The sequence below is a fragment of the Lissotriton helveticus genome, chromosome 5_1, assembly GCF_964261635.1.
Source record: "Lissotriton helveticus chromosome 5_1, aLisHel1.1, whole genome shotgun sequence".
Lineage (NCBI taxonomy): Eukaryota > Metazoa > Chordata > Amphibia > Caudata > Salamandridae > Lissotriton > Lissotriton helveticus.
In genome coordinates, this window is record NC_136065.1 from 244,135,915 (window position 1) to 244,156,851 (window position 20,937).

Below are 20,937 nucleotides of genomic sequence, written 5' to 3' on the forward strand. Positions count from 1 at the left end.
AAATAATTCAAATTAGGGATTTGATGCCAAATACCTCCCTCAGCAATATTGAAAAAGTCCAATGCATGTCCATCACTTCACAGGCATAGTTCAGTGTGACCGCAATTTTTTCCTTACAGACTGAGAAGACGTGCAAAGTGCCTTTTCCCACAGCACTTATACAGTCTGTGATTCGCAGAGGCCTAGGATAGTGCCTTGCTTCTGCAATGGTTTATATGATCATTTTTGGTGCAGTTACTTGAAAAAATCTTGCCAACGTAAGGATAAAATTGCAATTTTTCCATATCAACACTCCCCAAGAAACAATTTAAATTTTGTCTAGTTCTGACACCATTCTTTCTAAACGTCAGGATTTTACTCTTGGAAATATTTATTTTTAAATAGTGTTCCTCTTCAAAGGTGCCTTTGGAGACCTATTGGATTTAATTCCAACAATATTACATCGTCAGCATATAAAACATAATGAGCATCCATCAAACCAAGTTTGGGCGAGTCCCCCTTACCAGACCTACTCTGTGGTGCAAATTTCAAGTTTAAAGTGGGAAGAGAAGTGGGGCCAGCAGAGAGCTCTGCTTCAAACCATTCTGTGTCGCCACTCTTCTTGACAAACCTTGGTTTCCTTTCATCAGGACTTGAGTCCACGTAGAAGAATGAAGGACTATTATGAGCCTCAAAAGATGAGCAGGAATTCCTAGCACAAGCAATTTTCTCCACAGCGTCCCTCGGTCTACCCTGTTAAAAGTTGTGGAGAAATCAATAAATGCAGAAGACATAGGCATACCCCTAAACTAAAGGGACTTTTCTATAAGTGTTTTCAAAGCCGTAATATTGTCAAAAGTTTCACAATTCTTACGGAAAGCATCCTGCTCTACAGGAATAAGGATGTTTCCAGGTGCCCATTCTTGGAGATGAAGTAAAATGCTTTTGGCAAATTATTTGCCTCTTGCATCCAGAAAGGTTGATTTGCCTATAACTGGCGGGCAACGTTTTCGGTCCTCTTTAGGTCGAGCCTAGCGCAACACGCATGCGCTGCTCTAGGAGATGGCCTTTTGGAATTAGTTTGCACTTTTCCTAACACTCGTGCGCGTGGCGGCATCCACCTTGCGGAAGCGAGCAGCGGTTCACAGGGGCCATCTGTTTCTAATTACCGTCCCCGCGCGCGCTTGGCAACGGGCCCAATATCTCAATTGCTTCTTATTATAATTTGGTTTACAAGAGCCAGGCAGCTGCCAAGTGCTGACAAGCTCCTTTTTCACACCACAATATTTTTCACCAGCTGCCACTAAGTAGTTGAGTGTGCCGAATCAGCTAGTTTGCAAAGGTTTGTTCCTGTGCATTTCAAGCATATTTTGCTCTGAGGACCAAAATTAGTTAAACTCTAGACAGAGCTCTGCCTCTGAAGAACACCCAGAACTGTACTTCTGCAAACTGGTATGATGACGCACTGTTAAGCAAAAATCAGGGCATGGTTTCATTATTAACCAGACGTAACCAATACCAGACCCTGGATACTCACGTCTCATTACGTCGTACAAATCGAGTATAGAAGTGCATGCCCAGGAGAAAAGAAATAATTATTTGAGTATCTCCTGCCAGACATGTTATGTCATCTTTGTATTAGCATTTGATATATTTAGAACGAATCCTTTTAAATAACAGCACCATTTCTAAAAACTATATGAAACAATGCCACCTGTCTTATACGCTTTTGGGGTTTTGACCTGTGGCAGACAAAAGGGAACACGCAGAAGCAGCAGTAATAAAGAGTTAAAGCACACTCTTCTGCGCTGGCGATAACACTCCGAAGCTAATGAAACAAGAATTGGCATAGCCAATAGGTCTCGCTCTTGGGACCTCATAGGTATTTAGTTACGCAGCACAATATCCTTGGTGCAACAACATCAACTGTTGCATGGCTAAACACTTATAAGGTCCCAAAGGCCAGACCAATTGGCTATGCCAATGCTTGTTTATACACAGGAACATTAATGCTTCCCTTCCAGGATGATGGGATATTGCCAGACGGGTAGCAATGCTGGAATAATGGCCATAAATTAGAGCTATGAGGAATTAATCAGGTCCCATGGCACCAGAAGTTCTTGCATCTTTAATTAATACCTCAATATATTTACTGGAGAGTGGACCATAAAGTACTAGAGAATCTGCATCAACAGTTAAAACAGGCAAAACACTACCACTTGAATTGCAAGCGTATTGCTCGGAAATACACTTGGTCCAGTTGTCAACCGATATCAGACTTGCTTGTGCAGTGACTCTGGAGTCACAGTATTGTGCTATTTTCTTGGATTGTAAGAGGAAGCGGCTTCGATCAGATTAATCCACTTCCTTTCCTCTTCCTTTCTGACGTGTTCAGGCTTGTTCTGTTTCAGGATTGTAAAACATTTCAATTGCTTCTTTATTAGAAGATTTAGGTTTTTTACAGCCCAGGATGTCCTAATAGATGGTTTAGAACTTTTTTCTCTAGCTATACTCCTGTAAGCATGGAAAGAGGTAAACTGCATTTCATACCAAGAAATGAGGTCATTTGAGGACGCAACAAGGGTACCTAAACTTACAACTTCAAGACATTGGCCCAAGGCCTTTTTATTACTGCAAGGCCATAATTACACCTATTTGATTTATTGTAGGCTATGTTATCCTTCTTGGAATTCCAGGAATCATGAACCTTAAACTCTTAAGTCAACAGACAAGGAAAGGATACTATGATCACTTAAATCTGTCCCCAAGATCTTCAGGTGCGAGCAGTCACTGAAGATTTGATGTGACACCACCATAAAGTAAATTAAACATTGACCACAAGGGGAAAGAAAAAAAGAGTAGGAGGCAGGAGAATCTTTGGGGAATCTGCCATTAAAACAAACAAAATCATGCAATCCCAGATTTTCCATGAATAGTTAGCCTTGTCTATCTATTCTGGACTTTTCTGGAAGAACTGCTTCAGAAATAGACTCTGCTTCGTCCATTTCAGCTTTACAGAAGGTCATACATGCTGAATGTGATACCTTGGCATTAAAGTCCCCTACCATAATTACACAGGGACATTCCATGAGTTGACTGATATTGTGGACAAAAACAAACATGGAGTTAACTAAATTATCCTGAGGCCTACCCGGCGGAATATACAGATTTACTAGCAAAAAAGGTGACCATCCTCCTCCCTCATTAAACATGACCAGCTTTAAACAACAGAGGCATAGGTTAGATGGATGAACAAATATTTTTTGGTTCCAATTAATATTATTGTTCATCAGAATGGCAGTACCTCCACTAGCAAAGGCTTTTTGTGGAGTTTTTTGCTGCACATGAAAAAACAAAACAATTCTCATAAGTACAATCAGTACCGACCCAGGTTTCCTGCAGACATATGATCAAAGAATTAAAGTGCATTACAGAATTCAATTTCAGACTGACCTAGGCCTGCCATATTCCAGAATACTAAGTTACCCCAGGGGCTACCCCTACTGCACGGATACTTTGATTTGTTACTTGCACGGTTCAGTATGCCTGCTACCCAACTCCAGCGCCAGAGCACTCAGTTCCTCCAACTCCACAACATTTATACCTCTCCTACCTAAACCTCTACTTACAGAGGAAGTGATGTCCTTTAAGTTGACAGACCTCCATCAATACTGGGTCCTGAAACTTTACCCTGAGGATTCAACAAAGTACTATTGCAGTTGGACACTGCACTAGAATCTACATAGAAAACATCAGTTCTCCTTTTAAGGAAATGATTCGCATTTTCCAAGATCAGCATTATAATAATCTTGGAGCTAAACGTTACTGTCGAGCTAGGCAAAGGGGCGGGGGAGTTTATATAGATATTATCAATATCTCTACTTGATACCAGTCTCAAGGACTCAATTTCAAAAAAGAATGTAAAATAATTTTCTATTCAAAGGACCCAATTCATGATCAAACAAAATGTCAAAATACAACCTATTCAAATTTAGAACTATTTCAGGACATTTGCCAGGAAATGGAAACTGGCCTTAGCGCCAGAGGAGAAAACCAAACTTAAGGAGCTCACTCTCAAATATAAAATGGTGATTAAACAACCCATCTCAACTTGTCCAATTAAGGAGATCAAGGATGCATCCACCCTCAAACTGGCACTGAGATTCGCTCCAGTACCATGTCTACACTTCTCCGCCATTGTGTGGGTATCGGAGAAGTGTAGACATGGTACTGGTGTGAATCTCAGTGCCAGTTTGAGGGTTGATTTACCATAGTTCTCCTTACTTGGACAGATCCGCAACCGATTATACCTAATATTTTTTCGATTAATCATCCCATTTGGAAATAATCTTTTCTATATAGATTACGGGTATTCAGAGGCGACTAGATTTATGTGTAATCCCCATACTTGGATAGGTGGATTGGTGGCATCATCATCATCATTCACCCTCTAAAACGCTTGCCCTGAAGAAGTCCAATGTTTTGGATGAAATGCGTTGGCTGTTGTCTGCTGTATATACATTCCACATCTGAACCTATTTGAATAAAGAGAAGATTTGTAATACAACATTGGAAACTGAATCATACTTCATAGCTACTTTATTGTACAACTATTGTGTGGTGCACCAGTTGGATTTTGTTTAGACTGGGATAGTCCTGTTAGGACTATCCCAGTCTATGCAGGGTGATATCTGCTCATGCTGATATGTCCACACATGGGATATAGTGCAGCCTGCCTTCTGGCTGTTAGGCCTGCTATAGGAGTGGCTTACTTATATCTCATTCCGTGTCTGTAGGCATGGCGCACACATGGTATCAGGCAAAAAGTGGTGGTGACCATGTAAAAAAGGGGCCCTTTCCTACACCTAACAAAATTACAACATCATTCCTACCAACAAGACCACATGCACCATGCTGACAAATATCTTTTATTTATAGTATCCCACTAGGCCTATCAGATGAAGACTGCAGCCTCCACCGAAAGTCTTAGTGCTTGCCATCATCCCTTGATATATTCCATGCCCCAGGTGAAATTGTTGTTTCTCAATCAGTGGGTGAAAGTGCACTGATGGGTTCATAAGAGTCCAAGGAAACCAAGGTTTACAGAAGCCAGTAAAAGTTCCAGTAGAACAGGAAACCGTGTTTGCGATTTCCATAAAGGTTTTCCCAGAATAAGGTGCTATCTCTGTCTCCTACCATGGAAGGCCTCTTAGAATAAAGGAAGTTCATATTCGTGTGCCTTATTCGGTTAGGCCTGGAGGAGATCTTTTGCTACTGCCGCTAGCTCCATTTTATGTGTAGAATAGCGGGAGCTGGGAGTTGAGTAGATGAACTGGAGAAGCCATCAAAGATTTGGATGCCATGTTTGCAACTTATCTAGGAGTGTTACAAGAATAATATCCATCCATTATCTCCAGACCTTTGAGTTCACCCCGGACATCATGAACATTGGGGTAGTGCACCTTGCTCCTTCAGGATTTGAGCTGATTGTTGCTAGCAGTTGAGTTGACCTCCAGCTGTAGACTTGCAGGAGTTGGGAAGAGTCAGAATCCCTTTCGGACAGCCACGGGGCAGGTAGGGCTTACTGAGTCCAACCGTGGTAGTTGAGGGCTTTTTCTCTTGGAGTTCTGGGACCCGAGTTACTATCAATCCTGCTCAACTGGGCCAAGTACCCCTTCTGCACTTGACTCTCAATCGTAGCTGTGGTTGAGCAATCATGGCTCATACAGGTTAGTGAACAAAATTCATAACTAAATGTGCAAACAGTACGAACAAGAAATAAATGTCCAGCCAAATACTTGCTTTTATAAGAAAAGCAGAATTTTATTTCTAACTCTACACATGCAAAGAAATAAAATATTCAAAAGCAACAACACAATCCACCTTGAGATCAGGGGTCTAGTAGTTGACAGGAAAATCCCTGTTCTACCCTTCTTCGTGTAAAATGTTTGAGGTTATTCCTCAATCACTGGTGGCCACATCAAGGGAATGTACACTATTAGGCTGTACTCAAGAGTTGCCTTTGACTCTTTAGGATTTTAGTGAAAAGTGTCTATGGTGCCACAGAACTGTTCGCTGCGAGCCCCCTGGGGACCAACTGGCCCAGTTCATGTCTTACCTACTTTTGCAGCATTCAGAGTTCAGCGATGTAGAAGGTGCCCTCAAACGTACCCATAGGTCCTGCTCGGTGAAGTATGGCTGTTTACAGACCACGCGGCAGCACCCAGCGGCACAGGCTCTCCTCTCCTGAACATTGCTGGTGGTGGTCTCCTGACACGGGAGAGGTGGAGGGGGGTTTGGGGGGTTGTCCTTTCACCAGCTGCCGACTGGAGGCAGTGAGGGTGCAACTTCATATACGGCACCTCACGCAGTCCTCAGCGGTGATTCCGGGGCAGTTTCCTCCCAAGTGCAGGTCCAATCCGCCTTTTGCAACATTGGTACAGGCAGCCCCTCCTGGCATACGGGGTTGCCACAGTACGTGGTAATAAGGTTACAGGGTCTTCCAGTGCAATTGGCCCTACCCAGATGGCCACAAGTCTTGCCACTCCTTGAAGTAGTAACTTTACCAAGGGCCCTATCTGGCATATAGTGTTACCGAGCACTGCGGTACGCACCTAGCAAGACCTGCATGCCATTCAACACGCAGCTCAGTGTGCAGCGGCCCTCTCCTTGCACACTGGGGGTTGCTGAAAACCCACTTGCACACGGACTACAGCTTGATCAGTGCACAGCCGAAATCTCGCACCTCGCACAGGGAGGCCTCACAGTAGGGCTCCCCACTGGAACTTGCTCCTTCCAATGCTCTCCTCTCCCTCACAGGGCACACTGGTCTTGGCAGGCGCTGGTGCTTCAAGCTCTAGGGCAGGTGATCTTGGTTTCCCTGGGTGTTGACCCCTCACTCAGCAGGACACCTAGCAGGCTGTTTCTCCTGTCCTGGTCACAGGCAGAAGTCTTGCAGAGCTTCCCTTTCTCACAAAGCCCGTCTGGCTACATGGCAGATGATAATGTTTGGGGTCTCAACCTACCCTTCTTATAGTCCCTTTCCAGACACTAAATGTGATTTAGGGTCTGAGACTTTGAAGTTTTATGTTGGGTTTCTACTTCCTTGGAAGTGGACACTTCTCCTTTTCTTCTTTCTTCCTGAAAGATGCCTGTCACAGTAGGCACAACTCCAAAGATTATTATCCAACAGCACAATTCATGGGAGTGACCAGAGGACCCACCTGAATGTCAGCCGCAGTGATATGTGCATCAAAAGATACTCTTTATGATTGCCATATCCGCACCATCTCCCTTCCTGAGATGTGTTCGGGCGCCTCCTTGTGATCTATCACTGAAGCAAATAGCAGTCTTTTAAAGTGCAGTCTCCTCCTTTTACCTCCAGTGCCTGTCCCACCCCGCTCACAAGATTGCAGCAATACTATAATCTGTCTGGGGGATTCTTTTTCTCCTCATGTCTTCACCAGGCAGGTAGCATTCCACCACTACGAGGATAGCGCTTTGGGCGCCCCTCCCAGTCCAACAAAGCCACAACCTGTCACATACCTATGTCATGATGCACATGTATGATCCGTGGTTTCCTAGCACAAAAAAATGTGCATCAGGGATTTAGACACCAGTATAGTTGGGCACAATTGTAAAGGTGTGGAGAGTAGTATGGTATTTAACACAGCCAACAAGGTAATCAGCCTGGACGAAGTTTGCGGAGTAACTCCACGAAGTGCAAAAAACACTCTGCTGTGCTACGCGGAAACACGCAAGCGGCGGAGTCCGTTGGTTAAATGCTGTTCGTGGTGATTTTCAGTGCCGGGTTTTGTCCGTTCTCTGCAAACAGCAGCATTCACAGCGCAAGCGGGCCCTACTTCCTTTCTGCTGCTCGAGTAGATTTTTTACTCGAGCAGCAGCTTTCTCCACGTGTACAGACGGTTTCTCAACACGAGTGGTCTTGACTATACCCGACCACTCGCAATGAGAACCCCCGACCGCTTGGAGAAATCTTGCCAGGAGGTTGATTTTCTGCGCTTGCCAACTTGACATTGATGATCGTGAGCAAGAAAAAATCTTGCCAGGAGGTGGATTTTCCTCACTTGCGCTAATCAACGTCAAGTTGGCAAGTGAGGAAAAAATCTCTGCATAGCAGAACTCCGCGAAGTGCAAAAAAACCCTCTGCCTCACTATGCGGATCTCCGCAAGCGGCAGAATGCGTTAGATAAATGCTGTTTGTGGTGATTTTCAGTGCCGGGTGTTTGCCTACACTGTGAAATAATCGTGGTTCACGGTGCAAGCGGGCGATGTTTACTTTCTGCTGCTCAAGTAGATTTTTTACTCGAGCAGCAGCTTTCTCCAAGTGAATGGACGGTTTCTAAACGCAAGCATATGCGACCACTAGCAATGAGAAATTCGACCGCCCGAGTTGAGAAATCGCGCCATGAGGTTGATTTTCCACGCTCGCCCTTGCCAACTTGACGTTGACGATCGCGAACGAGGAAAAATCTTGCCAGGGGGTGGATTTTCCTCATTTGTCAACTTGACGTGGACGAGTGTGAGTGAAGAAAATAAGTCCCGAGCTGCGCATAAACCGAAGTGTGGAAAACTACGCAAACTCCACGAGTGGAGTGGACTTAATCGCCCAGGTTTAATAATACCTCTTAACCTGAATTTAACTTGTTTAGTAAAAGAGAATGTCTTAACACAAATTTCATTAGATCATATTACAATAAAGTCATTATCTACAACGTGTCACAATGGCTCACACAATCTCAGACTCCTTATTGCCTTTAAACAGCATAAATTCTGTGATTCGTATATCTGATATACTGAAGCTGGTGCAGGAGAAGGAACAGAGGAAACGTGGAGATCTAAACCATACTGCCTCTGTTCTGTCTCCCGCACCTTCTACATAGGGCGAAACGCGTTGGTTAATTCTGAAGACATCCCTTTTGGTTAAATCCTTATTCTGCAAACAAAAAAAAGAAGACAAATAAAGCATTCCATGGTGAAAGCTACTTTAATGCAATATATTTATTTCTAATTACACCTTACTATACTGGAATATCAACTGTGTTTAACATTCTTGAAGGAACTTTATGAACCTTAGGAAGTACACACACATTTCTGTTAAAATTTGAAATTAAAAGGAGGTGTTGTTGGCCCAACACTCACATGAGTGGTACACTTTCCTCCGCACCTGAATTCAAATATTCCAATAGGGGTTCTAATCGGCAGGCCATGAGTGTGTCAGGCTTCTAAGCAAAACTCCTCTGAAACTCTTTTTAGAGTATTCTGACTCCTTGACTCCTCTACAGTACTCTTGGAATCTACTTTCTAGAATTGCCTTAAATACGTTTCCTAAGCCTGCAGCTTTTTTCAAAATGTTTGTGATGCTTCATGTAAAAAACCTGGTGCCCTTATGTGTAATTGGTAGTGATTGTGAGCACCATGGTTACAAGAAGGAAGTACCCATACATCTCGAGAAAAAACGTGGCAATTGCATCTAGCACTGATGATGACCTGAACAACATAGGTTTGTGCTCTTTAAATCTTCCTGTAAGTTTTGGTGCACTGGGGTTTGCAGAGATGACTCTGCAAACCCAAGTGCAGCAGTTGACCTTGGAGAGGGGCATGACAAGGACTTGAGCTAACTGATGGTTTCAAAGAGTGTGGTCAAGACGGACAGCATTAGAATTACAGATATCCCTTTCAAACTGCTAATGCATGGCTGATGCCAGTGGGGATATGTTTACTGCGACAAGGTCTCATCACAAGTCTGCCATGTTTTTAGCCATGTACAAAATGTTGAGTGGTTGCCCAAGTAACGTTTTTCTGAAGTCTAAGCATGGGTGGCCCTGATCACAGCTCTGGAGCACGATCAATGAAGGGATCGAGAAGGTTTTTAAAAAGTCAAAGCTGTGAGAAGCTAAACTGAATAGGAAAATCAGTTGTGTGGTCCCTGGTAAAGACATGAAGATCAGGTTAATCTGAAAATTGAATCTAACTGGTGGCAAACATCAGCCAATTTTACATGTTAAAGCTACTCAGACTTTTATTGTTCTGGGTTTAGTTTTAACTATTCCCATGCTTCAAAGTTAACCTGGTTTAAATATAACTTGTAAAGTGACGATTCAGCACTGTATCATTCTTTTATTTTCTTGAGGCTTTGGTATTTTGAGTAGCATAGGAAAGGGAGCTATAGGGGGTGTCATATTACTTATCCAGAGAGAAGCAATTGTGAAGGCTACATACAATTCAAGAACCAGATGACTGCTAGGTTTATCCACTGGAAAGAAGATAGTTTGGGGCATCCAAACTTGGAATCATTTACGATGATACATCTTGGATAGGAGCATCCTTAAAGTTCTCATTCTTTGAAGAGGTATTAATAGTTTTCTCTTTTTTGCTGTGCCTCGCCAAATTAGATTGAGTGCCCCTCTTGGTTTCTATTCGACACAATCTCTAAAATAGTATAATTTTGTTAACTCAGTTCAGTGTTCAGAAAGTGTACACAAACTAAAAGTCTCTGAAGAATGACAGTCAGTATTTTTGGAAGTGCACCATCTTTTGAGGCTCAGAATGTAAATCTCATGCGAGCAGTTGACGATCACCCAATTGTTGTTAGTGAAGTGCCTTCTATGGCCTTTGAGACCGCTACCTACTCTGTCTTGTATCACAGTTATTGTTCCAGAGGTTCGAGTAACGAGCCTATGTGACAGAAGAACCATAACATGGCAGCCTCGAGCTCACTAAACCCCCTTCTTCTGTCTGTCTCACTTGAAATGGTTCAGTTTGAGCCTGAATACCCTTATCAGCACCTTTAATTGGCTCACAGTGTGATTTCATCCCTGCAGTTTCATCATTATCTCTAGGAGTATAGCCGGATTTCTCTACTTGTACTTGTATTCATGTATGTAATGTGCATATCTAATATCTATCTAACTTCATGATTACAGAATTAGGCAGCCAGTCAAAAGGAGAAAAAGCATATAATGTCCACTCAGTCTGCCTTTCTCAACTGTCACCTTCACTCTGTTTCAGGAATCAACTCACTCCTCAAATGCACTTCTTTGTGTCATGGACTGAGTGCAGTTTTATAACACACATTGTCTGTTGGGTCTCTGTGGTGGAGACATCCTAATAAAAATTGGTGTACTTTCAGTTGACGTCGGATATGTAATAGCACCATATAAGATAAAATGTCATCCCAAATTAATGCAGCTTGGACAACAAAGCTTAGTAGTGTCAATAGTAAGGTATTTTGCCAACTTCTCATTTCCATGTGGTGATACGAAACAGATGTTTCTCAGCGATGTGATACGGAAACTCCCTGTAGATATTAAAAGGCCAAGACCACAATCTAGAAATGTAGTATTTTTCTTCTCAGGGAGCCAAATATTGACTTTCTTGCAGTAGATTCATGCTTCTTCTTTCTAAGCACTGCTGCCTTTTGCACTTGTTAGTCTTTACAGAAAGGAATTTGAAACACATTTTGGGTAGTTCGTGTAGGGGCTGAAATTGCAACATACTGACAACTGAATTTATCTAGTTCTGGAGAGACGTGTCTATATCAAGATACACTCCAGAACATTTTTCTAGAAGTAGTAAGAATAGAAAATGGGTGGATCGAAAGCCGATGAACGTATGAGACCACAGGTTTCTGTCTTGGACATATAGTTTGACCTCTCCTCAATAATGTTTGTAGTGCTTCATCATTGTGGTGCATGCCGGTACCTCTCATGTAAGTTTGCAGGTTATTGGCAGAGGTCTGACTCACAATTGGTAAAAAAGTAAAGTCCACATTTGTAAAGCGCACAATCACCCGTAAGGGTCTCTAGGCGCTGGGGGCCGTCGGGAAGATTAAGCGAGCTATTGCCCAGAGTCACATGGTGCTGGGCTAACCTGCCGCCGGAGCCGGGGATCGAACCGTGGTCCCCAGATTCCAGCGTCAGTCGCCCTGGCCGCGGCGCCACACCTCTCCCTTATTAAAAACCTTAGAAGGACAATGTAGGAGTTAAGCAGAGCACATTTATTTTTAAAATATAAAATATTGTGAATGTGCTTTTTAACCAAGGAACAGAGGTGGTTTGTACCCAAAGACATGTATAGCTAGTTTATAGTATTGTTTGTTTTTGTTGGGTATCCAACAGAGTCTAGAGGCCACTTCGGACCATTCAGTAAAGAGAAGTAGTGTTTCTATAGCATGGGAAAGATTATCCATCCGAGAGGATACTTTTGGGTGATGAGCAAACTGAGTGTTTTGAGCTCTTAGCCTAAAGAGAAAATCTTGTCAGTCAGAGTGAGTTTTCATTCAGTCTTTTCCTAATAAAGTTGCTGCTGAAGAGATAGTTCAAGGGACTTCCTTAAGGAAATGACTTCAAATTGCAGGGTTTGAACTCCATGACACTGGGGTCTCAATGGATGAATGATATTTCTGTTTTAAGTAGCCTATTGTTAGCATCTGGACAACTGGTATGACACTATCTGGCAGGACTTTAAGACCCTCCACCTCTTGAATTCACCTCTTTGCTAGACTTGGTGCTGGTGGAGGACAGTCAGAGTTTGAGACATGATCATTTGTTCCAGGCAAAGACAGGGGAGGTTGCATTGTTTTGGTCTTGTTGAGTCTTGATAGTTGTCTTCGGGGAATGTCCCAGATAATTTCTATTGTTGTAGACGATATGGGAAAACACCTCTGCAGTAATGTCATTAATCAATTGCAGAAAGACGAATAGAGCAGGAATTTACAGGAGATTCAGTACTTTGAACATGTGTTGTAAGTGACATTGTTGGTCTGAGGGATCAGATGCGTGCTGGTATCTAAATGCAGGTTTTTATGGTTCTAGTCAATGGTAAATCAGACTGTGATGTAGCCAGGCATCTGGACCACAACAACATCTCCATATTAGAGGAAGTTAGAAAGATCCAGTGCCGGTGAATTCACCTTTGTACATCTGTGAAGCAACCTAAGGTGTCTCCTTTCTCCGACTCCGTGGAAAGTCAGATATATATCTAAGTGTCATAGGCATATATATGATAACACAAGTTGTACTTTCAGAGAAAAGTCTGCAGGAAATCATGAAGGCATTACAGAGCATTGCTGCCCAGTAAAAGAAGTGTGCTGGTGCAGAAACGTTTGTGAGATAGGTTAACCTCAAAAGTTCTCTTTGCCTAGTCGAAGATAATCCCTTGCATATCTATTCCTCTCTTTCCAGGTTAACATAAAGCTGCTTGAGTTATTTCAAGCAGATAACTTGATGTCTTCATTATACAATGCGCTGCTCCACTTTGATAAAGAGCAAGGAGTGACTATCAATTTATACAAATATATTTTTTGGAAGAGGCTCTTTTGAGTGAGGTAGTGTTTTTACTCTGCATTGATACTGTGGAAGAAAAAATGAGTAAGGTGATTAGAGAGCATGCCTCATGTGGCAATGCATCCAAATTTCTCAATCATAGTAGAACACAGATTCATAAAATGATAGTAAGCCAAGCTGGATGGAAAATGTGTGAATGATGATGAAGTATAAATTAAAAACACATTTTTTTAAGTTTCTTTTTTTAATCTGGTTGTGTGGACCTTGGGGAAGACATTTTACAACAGCAGTAAGACATTGTTGGGTAAAGGATGTTGTTCCTTTTTTTGTTTGCCAAAGAACATGAGTGTTTAGTCTCATTCTTTGTGGAAAGTTTGTTTTGCAGTATTTGTAATCTCTCCTGAATTAGTTTATGGATTCCAGAATTTTATAGAACCTAGTTAATGCTACACCCCTAGATCTAAAGCTTTAGTGCAACAAAAATACTCATCAACACGTAACTTGTCACATATGGTTGCTTTCAAATATCAGTAAAACACAGAATACCAGTGTTTTGGCAGTTTCCTAGTTATAGGCAGAACAGACATTAGCAAGTGTCTAAAGAAATTTGAGTGTTAGAAGAATTTACCAACACGGGGGCGGATGACTTCGAAGGGGCAGGTGGCGTCACATCTTTTAAATTGTCAGTAAAAAAAAACAACCCTGTCTCATCTTCTGTTTAGATTAAACTAATAGAAAATGAGTTACTGCAGCTGACACAGCTGGAGTTAAAGAGGCGAGACCTGGACACAGAGGCTTTGCAGGTATGTAGGGCTTGTCTGCCTGGATATCCACTGTCTCACTATACTTTCCAAACTGCTGTCTGCACGAGGTACTTTCTTTACTGTCGCTTTTAACCCAGTGCCCATCTAAGTCCTCATTCTTCCCACGGGTTGGAGGCCTTAGGACCAATGATTTTAGACTCCATTGCATGATGTGTCAATCTCTAACACTGTTACATTCCCACTGTTGCCCTGCTTTAATAAACCAATCCACTCTTCATTGGTGAGTATACACAATTATTTCACATCCCTCAATCTCTTGGTGCATTGACTCTCCAGACCTAGAGGCATGTGGCCCTTTAAGGTTTGGGTAGTGTTAATAGTCATGTTGTGTCTCGGTCCTAGTTTGTTACAGTCCTAGTTTGCAAATGCATTTTGATGTACCCATCAGAGATCTAGTTAATTAGTTGCATGTGCAGGTAGCATGTGTTCGAGAAACGGAATATAAGGAGATAGGATGGATATTGGGTGGTAAATAGTTTCCCTTTCTGTGAGATTCGAGGTTACAATTGGGGACCGATCTTTTTCAGGCGACCAACGAGGACTTGAGGTGACATCATTTAACAGCATGAAGGTTGGGGAGCTTGGTGAATTAGTGCTGCCCTTGGAAGTTGGATTTTGGAGAGAACAGAAGTTGTGAAGTATAGGTGTGCTGCTGGCACTCTAGTTAAGCTACTACAGGAAATGTAAAGAACATTTTAAGGAGTCGCCTTCTTAGGTACCTCACTCTGTGTTTTTGCCCAGGCTTGTTGGGTTCCTTAGAGAGTAGTTTGTAACAGATTAAGACATTAAATGGGCACCACTAATGTTAAAAGCCATTAGACATGTTAGTAAAATCCCTCATTGCTTCATTTATTCTGCATATCACTCTTTAAATCCTTTTATCTTTCATTTTTTTGTTTAGTTTCCTACAACTCTGCTACCACTGCTTAAATATCATAACATGTTTACTTGATTTTGTTTGTCATAGATGCATGGTTTTCTATGCCTCTTTTGTATTGCAGTCGATGCGTAACCCGTCCTGTGGAAGTCCAAGATATTAACACTTGAATGCCAATTTGAATATTACCTAACCATGCATAGTTCCATATAATTTTTGTTAACAGTTTGAGAATGCTGCCAGGAAGTTTAGACTAGGCTCCTTCTTCCTTAAAAGGTATTTTGTGTCTAAAAGGGTAATCTGTTTTATCTGGGTGTTTCAGATGGGGACAGGTATGTGAATGTACCTGCTCGCTGTATACATTGGGCCACTGAGAAAACAGACTAAAGATGACCATGTTGGATTACAGAGAGGCCCGCCACTAAGAACTCTCCAAATTGTGCTTCCTTTGACTATTATTTAATTCCTCCTCAGGATCAAGCATGTTCCCGGGACTTTACTTTGCATGGTGATGAGATGAATGATGTAAATATGTTGGGAATTCTGCATCTGTTAATCTCCCACAAAATCTGCTGGTTTCTAGACGAAGCAGATCTTTGTGTACCGGTGCAGTCATTTTTATCACATGAATTGGATTAAAGTGTTACTTCTGCATGGCATGCCAAGAATTAATTGAGGGAATGAAATGCCTCTGGGAAAGGTCACAAAATCAATATGGTCCTAGCAATGTGTCATGCTGAGCACCGGCATAACAAATTTGATATGGTGCTCTTAAGCTATTTTAGTGCTATTCACTTCACTGTTAATTACATCATACATTTTTGTCAGCAGGAAGTGAGTCATTACTCAACCTATGGGTGGGTGAAATATGTTTTGCCTAGGAAATCTATAATCTATACGCGTTTCAGTCAAAAATTTGGTAAAACTTTGGAAATTGTGTAAATTTGTAGCAGATCTTCATGTGTATGTGTGGATCCTGTTATGGCAATGTACACCATGTAGAAATAGATGGCACAGTTGTGGATTTGAGGTCATGGGGTCTTTAAATGCATGAATTATCTTTTCCATTGAATTTTTTTCCAGGAGCTTATCATCGAACAACGAAGAGCCCTCAGCAACCTTCTGCAGCAGCTGCTTAAAGAGAAGAAGCAGAGAGAAGAAGAATTGCAAGAAATATTAGTATGTCTAATTTTGCCATGGTTTGTGTTGGCGTGTGAATAGCATGGTTGCATCCCGTTAAATAAAAAAAATATATCTTTAATGGGAAATAAACCGGCTTTTACATTGTCACCTGTATGTAATTTTGACAATCTGCATAACAATCCGTTCAAGCAGGCAAAGTTCAGATTTGTTCTTCCTACACCTCTGCTGCCCTCTGATTTTTGGAGGGCTCAAGCTTACAAGCACTCTATTATGATCTCCTGACTAGTAAAATGAATAGAAATTCATTTCGTACTGAAGGTGAAGCGAAAGCGATTTCTATAGCGTTTTAAGTTAGAGATAGGTGCAATTAGCAAATCAGTGTTTTATAGTATGGGGGATTGCAGGTATTTTAAAACCAGCACAAACTGATTTCTTGGTGATAGTTTTTAGGTCTGGCTACAGAGAGCTCTATTTGTATGAATACTTCCTGTCGTCCTTGCTTCAAAAAAATGTACAATAAAAGAACAGAGAGAGGGTGGCTTTTGGGTCATGCCCCTTCATCTATTGGCTTTCCTGCCATTTTCATGGTTTGCCACTGCCTGTACAGGCATAGTATTTTGTGGATGGGTACATTAGCCCATTTGTATTTTTTGTGACTGAGCCAGTGTATGGCATTTGATATATTTATTTATTGAAACAACAGCATTTTAATTTCTGAATTATGGATTGTTCGTTTAGGAAGCTGTTTGTATTCCCTAGTTTGTTCACTAATTGCCCTTACATGTTCATTTGTGTTACTTTGGCCTCATAACATTTTGATGTATGCAATTTTTTGGGACTCACAGTAAATGTTTGCATATAAGTAGGCTTACATTTGAAGATATCGCATTCTTCCATTTGATGCTGTTTGATATTAGATAGTGGGAAACTCTCCCTATCCGCAGTCTAGCTGATGTATTTTTTTGTTTTGATATCATTAAATGATGGTGATGTGACAAATCTAACTTGAACTAATGTTTGTCATTCAATAAAAACTATGTTTGTTGTTTTCATTATTCAAACACGTTATAAAATGTGATCCATATTTTGTGTTTCCTCTATAGACGGAGATGGATGCAAAAAGTGAGGCAAAGCAAGAAAACTATTGGTTGATACAGTATCAGCGCTTGTTAAACCAGAAGCCCTTATCTCTTAGGTTGCAGGTAAGTCAGAGGAAGTGCACTTACACGTTATATCCACAGACCAGTTCTATAGACTTGACCTGTAAATCAGTGTGGTAGTTCGACGTGCAGAAGTTTTGAAGGAGTCCTAATACCATTTTGGGTGGAAACTCGTGCGTCTGCTCAAAACAGTGTGAATCCACTCATACTTATTGATCATTTGTCATGTGTTGCAGGAGGAAGGAATGGAAAGGGAGCTGGTGAATCTGCTGATAGAACTTTCTGCTGAGAAGTACCTTCCGATATTTGCACATCATCGGATTTCCTTACAGATGCTGCAAGGCATGACACCCAGCGACCTTCAGAAAGTAAGAATCCAGTGGAATTGCAGGCTCCATTTGTTTATTCCTTGGATTTCAAATGTTTGCTGGAAATGCATTGAAGAATCAAAGCAAAGATTGAAACCTAAAAGGGGTAGCAATATTACCCTGTCTTTTGTTGCTGGCTTGAGTCTTCGTTTCTAGAACCTAGAATATTTTGCATGCCGCAACTCTTCAATATCATATATCTTATGAGCCGTGAATATGAGAGCAAATATACTCCATAGTCTACAGATAGTGATGGTGAAAATGTTGTATTTCACTTAACATAGAAAATATGATGACCATCCCTGATAAAATGGCTTATTCTTCTTGTGATCTCATCTGTGATTCACATCGGATGGATAAACAGCCCTTCCTGACTGGGGTGTTATCATGAAACACTTAGCAAAAATAGGATTTTCTCCTATTTATATAAAGATTAGGAGTCACTGTCCTAAAATTTCAGGCGGATTTTAAGGATCTTATTGTGCCATCTCTTCCATAAGTACCAGAATAATGTGTTCTCTTCATCTTGAGGATCTGTGGACACTCTTGGTTTTCCACATAGAATTTGTAAGTTTTTTTTATTTCCTATTTTTTCTCCTTAAGATTTGCTCTTTCGACCACTGCTTAATTTTTCTTGGTGTTCATATTTTCATTTTTTCTTGAACAGTCATATCTTTGGATTTTTTTTAACTTATTTTCTGCCTAACTTTTTTTAGCCTCTTCCACATTTTCATTGTTTTACATTTGTTATCTTTTTTTTTCCTGTTGCATCATGGGTATTCCTGGAAAAAAGACAAAGTTTTTGCTATTGTGATAAAATATTTTTCTGGATATGACGTATTCATGTATGAGATCTGTAGGTTATTTTAATCCAGTACCACTAAGAGAAATGAAAGAAAAGCATGCCATTGTGAAATGCCAATCGGTGCTTCTCACAGCGGACACAGTTGATGAGAATTTAGAAACTGAAGACTGCAATTAATACCCCTTTTCACCACAGCCTTGCTGTATTGTTAAAATAAATCAATCCACTCTTAAACTGATGAGTAACCGAAAAAGATATTGAGGTCTCTTTGGCTGCGCAGCCTTCTTCTGAGTAACCTTAAGCATAACCCGTATGCCTTATTGAGATGCTCCGTTAGCAAACAGACACTGGAAGGATTTCCTTAGCCTCAAGATCTACAAACTGACATGTGAAGGAAACCATGTGACGCATTGGTTCGCAAACAACACAGTTTGCACTGTGAAGAGGCCTGGAGTCGAGACAAAAAATAATATGCAAAATAGTTGTTTAGCACCAACGTATGTAACCTCCCCTATGTCAAGTGCTCATGTCATGCATTCCTTTTCACCTATCCATGATTGAGTTTTATGATGCTTACTCTGAAAACAAGCTTCTGAAGACCCCATGCAAGTTCTTGGTTGGACAACAGTACTTCCTCGTTTCAAGGAGTATACTCGCTACTGTACACCTGACCATGTTTAGACATCCCATGGCTTGTTATGAACAGCTGAGCAATTCAACGCCTCCAGGAAAATGAGCCAGAGTTATAAGTTCATATTTCTGTAACTTGCACTGTCAGTCTTTCAAAATACAGCAGCACCTTGCCCACAGAGGAAATAAATGGACTACATTTCTGGAGGGAACTGATTGTTCTAATTTGTTATGGTGTCGGTTATATGGAACAGGTCAACTAACACCTTTTTCTACCCCTGCACCATTGGACAGAGATCGTAGAAAGCTGGATGAGTCAGAGAAGGCTGCCATCCCTTACAAGCATCCAGGGCCAGGATCATAGTGGTAGATGAGGTCAGCTCTGCATCATCTTGCAGGGTGTATGCCCAGTCTGGGTGGGGTGTATGGTCCCACTGTGCCGTTTGAGGTTAGCAGTAGGAATGTGGGCCCTTTTGTGGAGCACCCAGTGGAGTGAATTCCTCCCTCACAAGAATGCCTACTAACATCCACCATGTATCTTGTAATATGAGCATTTCCAAGTGCTCCTGTATTATTTAGGAGTACCACCTCCCAACCTGCTCTCTTTCGTCCTGTCTGGGGTTCTAAGTCGATAACATAAACTTTGCTTTATTGCTTAATGAATCTGTAAAAAACTCAATCTTGGCTGACATGCATTTGACGGTTAGGCATTGCATCCTGGCTATCTACCCCACAGTGTGTCTCACAGTGGCTTTGTTGAAGAGTGGATAACTATTGTTTTGAAACCCAAAGGCCTGTCTTCTTTTTTAGGTCTCGCGCCTGCGATGCATATGGCGAAGCCATATGCCATCGCGCAGGCGCGATACTATAGTTGCCTGGTCTGCTTCCCAGGAGACAGGAGACTGTCACGCGCACGCTCAGAAAAGCGCACGGTCAGAAAAGCGATCGGAGCCGGCCGCGCGTTCCCAATCTCCTGTCTCTCTGGGAAGCACACAAGCAAGCCCAGCAAGCCCCGCCAAGGCATCACGAGCACGTCCCACGTGGGCGCCTACCACGAGGACAACCGCAGCAGCAGGGCAGCCCCGCCGGAGAGCGCGCTGCCCCGCGCAGCCCGCAAACTGCAAGCGGAAGCCAGGACAATTATTTGAAGCGTTTCTGGCGAGAATGTGGAAGAAGGGCCTGCATCATCTATGTTACAAGGTACAAAATAGCGTCCTTGCAAAACCGCGCAGCCCGCAAACCGCAAGCGGAAGTCGGGACCCCCCAAGGCCACCCCTGCAACACCTCCCACCCCCGACACGCCAAAACAACCGGAGGCCCCCGCACAATGCCTGCAGCCTGCCGGAGCAAGGAGCGCCCCCTAAGCAAACTACTCCACCGCCGCTTCCTCCCCCCTCCCCCTCCCAAAGACAACCCGACCCTACGGACACGCGAACCCTATCCCCATGCACTCACTGCGGCACGCACCCTGCCGCCCTCAGCACCCCCACCAGCCGTTCTGCCCCCAGGCCAGCAAACCGTGAAATTCGAACAGGGCAGCGGCCGCGCGCCCCAACACAACCCCCCCCCCCCCCCCCCAAATGTGTATTAATAGGAACGTATTAACTGACATGTGTATTTTGTTAATCTGTCGTGGATAATCAGTATTTGAGATTTAATTTCTTTGGGCTGTGTAAGAAAATGTAATGGTGAACGTATTTATGTGAAACTTGTCATTTCATGTAACATGAGTTATACTTGTGTCGCAATCCGATCATTGGGGTTACGTTCACCACACCACAGTTTTCACACCCATTACGAGTCTGTTGAATGGGAAAAGGACATAGACAATAGACACTTTCGTT

At 42.3% G+C, this 20,937-nt stretch overlaps 1 protein-coding gene across 3 annotated transcripts in view; it reads left to right on the forward strand.

Moving 5' to 3' along the window:
* Positions 1–20,937, forward strand: part of LRSAM1 (leucine rich repeat and sterile alpha motif containing 1) — a 362,528-nt gene that overhangs the window by 286,865 nt on the left and 54,726 nt on the right. For all 3 annotated transcript variants that reach the window (XM_078642118.1, XM_078642119.1, XM_078642120.1), the window contains 4 exons: positions 14,009–14,089; positions 16,071–16,166; positions 17,234–17,332; positions 17,527–17,658. In XM_078642118.1, the coding sequence (XP_078498244.1) occupies positions 14,009–14,089; positions 16,071–16,166; positions 17,234–17,332; positions 17,527–17,658 (408 nt within the window). The remainder of the gene's footprint in view (positions 1–14,008; positions 14,090–16,070; positions 16,167–17,233; positions 17,333–17,526; positions 17,659–20,937) is intronic.